Source organism: Enhydra lutris, unplaced genomic scaffold (assembly GCF_002288905.1).
Source record: "Enhydra lutris kenyoni isolate GAN:26980312 unplaced genomic scaffold, ASM228890v2 scaffoldscaffold22, whole genome shotgun sequence".
Taxonomy (NCBI): Eukaryota; Metazoa; Chordata; class Mammalia; order Carnivora; family Mustelidae; genus Enhydra; species Enhydra lutris.
This window is the reverse complement of record NW_019154106.1, coordinates 14529051-14537640: the sequence shown is the minus strand read 5'-3', so window position 1 is coordinate 14537640 and position 8590 is coordinate 14529051. Positions and strand designations below refer to the sequence as shown.

Here is an 8590-nt window from a genome sequence, read left to right as displayed (position 1 = left end):
TTGGATCTAGGTATTCAATATATGAATTTTCAGGAACTCAATTCAGCCTAGAACAGAGTAAGTGGTAGGATCAATGAATTTTAGTGTGTATGTCCACTACCAAGCTTCTTTACTGGAAGAAATACATTACTGGATCAGAATCAATCCTAAGTGAAATAGTATGATGGTGAATAAGGCATTCCATAAGTCAATGCTTTGTGCTGCTGGTACAAGTATTATAAACAGGAAAGACAAATCTATATCCAGAATAAGTGTCTATTTCTGTGAAGACAAATTTGGTTTCCTCCATGATGAAAGGTTTCCAGTGTAATCAACTTGCTACCATAGGAGTAAGTGGACTCCCTGAGGAGTGTATATGTTGAGGTTCAATGTTGGAGTGACAGAAAGTGACCAATCATGGCCACAGCAATATTTCCTAACTGGTCCATATGGAGGGACCACATGCAGAGGCCAGATATAGAATTTTATGGCAAACAGTTCATCTGAGGTCTGGGCCCACAACCAGTGGCAACTGCCACACATGTAAGTCAAGATGACCCCAGATAATTTCAGTTGCTAGCTAGTGGGCATTCCCAGTCCTTGTGTTTTTTCAGTTGAGAACTCAGACATCATGTGGCATAGACAAGCCATCCTCACTATGTCTAAATTTCTGATGCACAGAGCCCAAATGCACAGTAAATTAGTTGTTTTACGCACAAAATTTAGGGTTATCTCTTGCAGTCATAATAACCACAAACATTTGGTACTCAGTAGTCACAGAAGCCAGATGAAATTTTAGAGGTAAATTTCATATTGTTCAGCCCTAGCAATAGCCTTCATAGGGATTACTTCCTAAACCACATTGACCACTTGATTTATGTTTTATTTTTTTAAAGATTATTTATTAATTTATCTTAGAGTAGGCAGGGGAGGATTGGGGGAGAGGGCAAGAGATTTTCAAGCAGACTCCACACAGACAGTAGATCCAAATGCCAGGTTTGACGTCACAATCCTGAGATCATGACCTCAGCTGAAACCAAGAGTCAGATACTTAACTTCCTGAGCCACCCAGGTGCCCCATCCATGGCTCCTTTAGCCCTAGACCAATGAGTTAGAACTTGGGTAGCTGGGAAAAGAGGATGGCTGAGATCCATGAAACATATCATCTCATCTACCACCACTGAGAATTTCCTCCACAGTGTACAACATGTAGTGTACATTCGTATGATTTACATTTTGTCCCTGAGTCTACCCATATAGTCACACTTTCTACCCACACGAAGTCCCTAAACACAAGTAAAACCTTTAGCAACTGTCATGAATTGGAATAGATCTAGGCCTCTAGTTATCTGTTGGTCTGTACAAAGCAGACAATCAAATGCACTGGTTGAGGATTTGTTAACAAGATTTTTCTTAACCCCATCTTTTTTAGTGCTTTTGTATTTGGGGCTTTAATGCTACAACATTCCATTTCAGTTGGTGTCAGAAAGAACTAAATATAAACAGATACAGTCATATATTTCCTCTTTGGCCAACTTCCTATAAAGCAACAGGAGTTGACTGAGAGGAAGGAGATGATTTCATAGGAATTTTATCAAAATTTCTTGAGCCTATCATACCTTAAGAAAATAAGCATGGTTTTGCAAGGAAATAACTCAGGTGATGTTATTATATCATCCCCAGGCCATGAGAATCTGTTCTCCTCTAGAAATATGGAGGAAGGGGATTCTGTTTGTGCAGAGGCTTCAGGGCACTTGGCTTCTCAAAATTCCCAGATTCAACCCCAAACCTCATCATCTTGGATTTGTTTCATTGTTTTTTTCTTTTTGTGGTTCTGTTGTTGAAATAACAGACCACAGAGGCTGCATTTTCTGTTCCCTTTACAGCCCTTCCACGCCTATGATCAAACCCATGACTTCATTTTCATCAGGGTCTGTGTTTTGGCTTCTGGAGACCAAACTGCAACAAAAAAGCTCTCATCTTGATGGTCTGCCTGAAGTTGTGTAGACCAAGTAGTAACTACCTTATCCTTTATGTTAGCCTACCGACACCACCAACAGAAGGCAGGCCACTTTACAGTCCTTATAGCTGTGTCTTGCCCACGTACCATTCAAACCCCACAGTCATTGGAAATCCCAACGCATCAATGTTGTTTGTGGAAAATCAATAAAATTTTTGTGTGGAAAATAGGAAAAATGTTCTTTCAAACACAAGGTCAACATTTTCATAGACAAGCATTATAAGAGTTTTCTCTCAAATTACAAACTTATATGTTTTTCCACTTAACAATTTTTTTTTCCCCTACAGAGAGGAATAACCAGCTCTATGGTTTTCAATGTTATTTGCCCTCATAATAACCAAATTCCTCACTTCTCTCCCAAATGAGTCAGCATACTCTCCTTATCTAGTCCTGATCATAACCAATGCATCATTTTTAGACATTCTCAGTCTGCCTCAAGTCTTTGTTCATATTGTTCACCCATATCAGAAAGTCTCTCAGTTTTACCTTTCATAATCTACAGTTGACCCTTGAACAATGTGGGGATTAGGGGCATGTATAACTTTTGAGCCCTGCCCCAAACTTAACTACTAATCATCTACTGTAGACTGGAAGCCTTACCAAAAACATGAATGATTAATTAACACATTGTATGTTGTACATGATATATGAGTCATATACTGTATTTTTATAAGAAAATAAACTAATTAGTAGGAAACTCATAAGATAAAATATAGTACTGTACTGTATTTATTGAAAAAACTCCATATGTAACACAACTCACAGTTCAGGCCCATGCTGTTCAAGGGTCAATGGTATTATCATTTGCTATGCAAGGTTCACTCAGTTTTACGCCCCTTTCTAGCTATTTTAACCATGTGTTCCACTGTATATCTCTTTGGAATTGGATTGCCTGGATGACAAAAACATCTTATTTCTTTTAGGGGAACATTTTCTTCATTTTTTTAAAGATTTTTATTTATTTATTTGACAGAGAGATCACAAGTAGGCAGAGAGGCAGGCAGAGACAGAGGAGGAAGCAGGCTCCCTTCTGAGCAAAGAGCCCAATGCAGGGCTCAATCCCAGGACCCTGGGATCATGACCTGAGCTGAAAGCAGAGGCTTTAACCTACTGAGCCACCCAGGCGCCCCTTTCTTCATTTTTTTGAACAAAATCCTCATTGTGGTATTTGTAGGAGGAAGTGTATAAATTTATACCAGCTCTCAGCGTTAAGTCTGTGAAACCAGTTGCCAATGTAGGAGCTGGAGGAAGAAGTAGGGCCATTGGGGTATGAAGTCACACACAGAAGTTTGCCACACACTGTTCAATTAATGTATTCTGTGCTAAAGCAGACTTCAAAACGGGGCCTTAAGTATCTTTGGCATTTTCTAGTTTAACCTCTGCTGAGACATTGTTCCCTACTGTCCCTCAGAATCTGTTTTAACAGGAAGCACATGATTTATGGCCTATTATAATGAATAGAAGTGAACTTTTAGTTTGTGCTCCAACTCCTCAGGTACAAAAAGTTATTAACCATGGCACAGCTATTTTTTTTTTAAGATTTTATTTATTTATTTGACAGAGAGAGATCACAAGTAGATGGAGAGGCAGGCAGAGAGAGAGAGAGAGAGAGGGAGAGAGAGGGAAGCAGGCTCCCTGCTGAGCAGAGAGCCTGATGCGGGACTCGATCCCAGGACCCTGAGATCATGACCTGAGCCGAAGGCAGCGGCTTAACCCACTGAGCCACCCAGGCGCCCCGGAAATTAAACAGAAAACTTGTATATATTTCCAACACTAAAACCAATGACTACACAACTTTGGGATAGAAAACAAACAAAAGCATTTTTCAAAATAAATTCCAATGATGATTTTATTTCCCTTTAGCTTCAAAAATCAGGAGAGAATGCTTCTCTTTGTAAGGGAAATAGGGAAGTCCCAGAACCAGGACTTACATGGGCTACGTTCATGGTGAAATTCATTAATTGTCAGCAGCAAAATTAATCATTTATTTTGACTGTATTGAAAACACCAGATTCCACCTTTTACTCAGAGATAAGAAAATTTATCTAATGAGATAATCACCTGGTAAGTAAAAATCCAACCAACATATAGTAAACAAACATGACTTTCAAATTTTAAAAAGCATATATATATATATTTACATATATATATAAATTAAATTTTTATCTATAAGTATATTGATTTTATAGGTGCATTTCCTTCTTCAAATTTTGCAAATATTTTATAACATAACTTTCCATTACATTAGTACAATTCAATGACTGATTAATATTATGTCCCTCAGCAGATGTCAAAGTGAAGTAGACCCTTTTTTGGCATGATTTTGGGAAATTCACGAAGGAAATAGTAATATTATTCATGGCCTATACGGGGTGTATCTGAAAAAGAATTGGTAGATAAATCAAGTGAGCAACTTGAATTTTAAGCAGGAGAAAGAAAAATAAAGAGGAAAGAGGTACAAATTAAATATAATGAAAGGAATGCACTAGAGACACATTCCTTCTCTACTTCCTTTGCTACCCTGTAAGTACAGTGAATAATTAAGAGTATGATGTGTTGTGATTTGGAAAACATCAACCAGATGATCCTGCACATCAGTATGGGGCAAATCTGACAAGGAAGAAGGATAAAAGGGTAAACAGTAAGACAGAAAGGAAATAGAATTAGTCAGTCAAGCCTGGGTACCGGTGCTGGGAGAAAACTCTGAAGCTGTCGGCAAAGATTTAGCTGGACCTTGACTTGGGGAGAGGCCACTTGTTTACAGAAAGAAAAAACAAAAAAAGGTAATATGCCCCTAGAATAATTCTAAGAATAATCTGGACTTGCCAACCACATTTATCAGTATCAGGTAATAAAAAATAATTAAAATATGCCTAAAATTAGTGTTTAGAACATCAGTGTTTTATCCAAATTGTAAAGAGACTTGGTTTCCTTTTTGCAAAATAGAGATAATAAAAGAATCATTGGGCCCTTTAGGATTCACAGTTTAATATGTATAGAAGATTTAGAACTGTCTGCAGAGGATGGTGAGCACTAAATAGTATTAGATATTATCATTATTTCTCTCATGTCTGTGCAAGACTGCTGATAATAGCAGCCTATTTGATATAAATTTAATAGCCTGCATTTTTATTTATTAACATTTTAGTGTACTTTTGCTTATTTTCTATTTTATATATGGGGTACCTAATTTACACATAATGATATGAGGAAAAACAATGTGGAAAAGACCTATTGTACACTTTGCACCATATTATTTGACACATACAACTATGGAATATCAATGTTAGGAATGCCCATGTTAAAATAGAAGAAAGTGATTGTCAGACAAATTAATTACCTTACTCCAGACTATATGGCCCCATCGCTATCCTGGTCTTTTGTGTGAATACAAAGTTTATCTACTTACTATAATACCAAATCATTAAGGGAAAGAAGAATATAAGGCGTAACCACTGTCTGATGAGCTGCCTTGAACCAATTAAATGAAAACTAATTTCCTAGGTGCTCAAATTTAAACGGTAATAATGAAATAAATGGACGTATTTCAGGGAGGTTTAAATGAGAAAGATTTCCATAGGTTTAAAGAGCCAAAAAGAAGTCTTCCTGGAGGTAGACAAAAAGGGGTAGCTTTTTAAATTTATTTATTCAATATTTTTCAGTGCTTATCAAGGTAAGTGTTATTTTAGTTACCAGATAGGGAAAGAAGGGGCTGGGAGGAAGTAAAGGAACCCGACTATAGTTATAGCTCATGAATTTGTCTTGTGCTAGAATTTTATTTTTTTTAACATCTTGATTTTATTTTATTTTTTCAGTGTTCCAAGGTTCATTGTTTACGCACCACACCCAGTGCTCCATGCAATACGTGCTATCCTTAACAGGGGAATTAGTCCTTGTAGCTTCTGAAAAGGTCTCTCGTTAAATCACACAGACATGAAATCAGGATCTTGTAAATCTCAAATTCAGTAACTTTAATATTAACAAAGGAGACATTGTAAATAATGTGAAGGTTTGGAAATGTTCTAATTTAAATAGCATGATTATGAATTCTTTGGGTGTCTGATGATACTTTGGAGAATTATTAAGAAGAATATTCAGCTGAGGGAAATAAGGGAAGTCATTGAAATATTTGCCTATCTTGCCAATATGGGATCTAGTTAACATGAGAGAAAGAGCAAGAGACAAAAAGAGTTCCAAACTATCCTGCTTGTTAATTAATGAAATTTTGCTACTTGTATTTTTTTATTTATTTAAAAAGCAGTGATTGAAATCCAGTGTGTCTCAAGTATGTGCCATTAGTCACTTTATGTATTGCTCTAGCTTAGTCCTGCAGAAAGTCTTTAACTCTCAATATTAAGTATTTAATTAATTAAATTAATTAATCTCATACATCTATTTAAGTCAATAGAAATGTCACAGACACTTAAGCTTGAGCTGCTATCATATTTTCATTATTGCCCTCTTTAATGTTGTTAAATATTAAGTGGTTTCAAGCAGGGGTCAGGACTAGAGTGGGATAAATGGGTTACTCACCTTGTGTGTAAACAATTCAATAATGAAGACAATAAGATTTTTATGCAATATTTTAAAAATGCAAATTCCACCATAAAATTGAATTTTATTTATCTATTTTTCCAAGTTTTTTTTTTTTAATTCTAGATAGTTAATATATAGTGTAATATTAGTTTCAGGTATAGAATTTAGTGATTCAACAACAACAAAAAAATGGAATGTTAAATAAACACAAGATGGTACCTTGCAATTTCACAGTTCCTCTCACTTACCTGGATTTAAGTCTGGCTATTTTTTTTTTTTTAATTTTTATTTTTGACAGAGAGCGAGATAGCAAGAGAGGGAACACAAGCAGGGGGCGTGGGAGAGGGAGAAGTAGGCTTCCCACTGAGCAGGGAATCGGATGCAGGACTTGATCTCAGGACCATGGGATCATGACCTGAGCCAAAGGCAGATGCTTAAAGACTGAGCCACCCAGGCGCCCAAGTCTGGCTATTTCAACCTATCAAGCAGGTGAACTACTCCAGGAAAATAAGTGCCTCCTCCCTAAGCTCTCCTTTGCAACGCCTACATAAGATGACTGCACATCTTTGTTTAGGATCCCGAGGAAGTATGACTATTAATAGTATTCTGTTTCACTCTACAAAATAGCCTGATCTGTTATACTGTATGGTAATTTGTCCATACAAAGCTTAGAATTAAAATATACCATAGGAAGCCAATTAAATAAGTGAATTTATTTTTACAACACTCTCTCTAATTCACACTATACTTTGCTCAGTATTTCTCACACTGACTTGTCATTTTTTCCCCCCACCCAGGCAAACCTTTGAGACTTAACTGCATTAGACCATGGAAAATATTAACAACATCACTGAATTTGTTCTTTTGGGACTTTCCCAGAATAAGAAGATTAGACACTTGCGCTTTCTACTCTTCTTATTTTGCTACATAGGTATTTGGATGGGAAACTTGCTCATAATGATTTCGATCACATGCAGTCAGCTCATTGACCAACCCATGTATTTCTTCCTCAATAAACTTGCCCTCTCAGATCTGTGTTATACCTCAACGGTGGCACCCAAGCTAGTTACCATCTTGCTGGCAGAAAGTAACATGATTTCTTACACCAGCTGTATGACACAGCTTTTTGTCATGCACTTCTTCGGGGGGATTGAAGTCTTCATCCTCACAGGGATGGCCTATGACCGCTACGTAGCCATCTGCAAGCCCCTGCACTATGCCGCCATCATGAACAGGCGGAGGTGTTATGCCATCGTCATTGCTAGCTGTACTGGGGCATTTCTGCATTCTTTCATCCAATGTCTCCTTACCATCAGTTTACCTTTCTGTGGCCCCAATGAAATAGATCACTACTTTTGTGATGTGTACCCTTTGCTGAAACTGGCCTGCACAGATGCCTATAGAGTTGGGATCCTCGTGGTTGCCAATTCAGGCGTGATGGGTTTGGTGACATTTGTGGTCTTGGTGCTGTCTTACTTACTGATATTATACACCCTTAGGGCTTACCCTGCAGAGAGCCTCTCCAAAGCTCTTTCCATCTGCACTTCCCACGTCACAGTCGTGCTTCTGTTCTTTGTGCCCGTTCTCTTCATTTACATTCGACCGGCTATGACTTTTCCGGAAGACAAAGTGTTTGCTCTTTTCTACACCATCATTGCGCCCATGTTCAACCCTCTGATCTACACGTTCAGAAACACAGAGATGAAGAATACCTTGAGGAAAGTGTGGTGCCAGAAACTGTGTTTGAGTGGAAGGCAAATCATTATATAGCCTACTTAAATGATAGTTACTGTACTTGAAAAACCATGAACTTTGCTGTAAGAAAAATAAGCATAGCAACTGGTGTCACTGCATTAATATGATAATTTATCTTGAAGTATTTTCTTTATTTATTGATTTGTTTCTTACTCACATTTCTCCCTAGTAATCTGAGTTATCATTTTCTTGTTGAAGTTCTGTTACGTTTCTTTTGATACATTTTTTCCTTTGGATTTTATTTTTAAGTTACTAACTAGAGGTCCCCCTTTAATCTCCCTATGCTTCAGATTCACGAAT

At 37.3% G+C, this 8590-nt stretch overlaps 1 protein-coding gene across 1 annotated transcript; it reads left to right on the top strand.

Moving 5' to 3' along the window:
* Positions 1-7363: 7363 nt before the first annotated feature.
* On the top strand, positions 7364-8305 carry LOC111149885 (olfactory receptor 4P4-like). The gene has a single exon (XM_022507182.1). It carries the CDS (start codon positions 7364-7366, stop codon positions 8303-8305), a length of 942 nt encoding a protein of 313 aa, XP_022362890.1.
* The last annotated feature ends 285 nt before the right edge of the window (positions 8306-8590 follow it).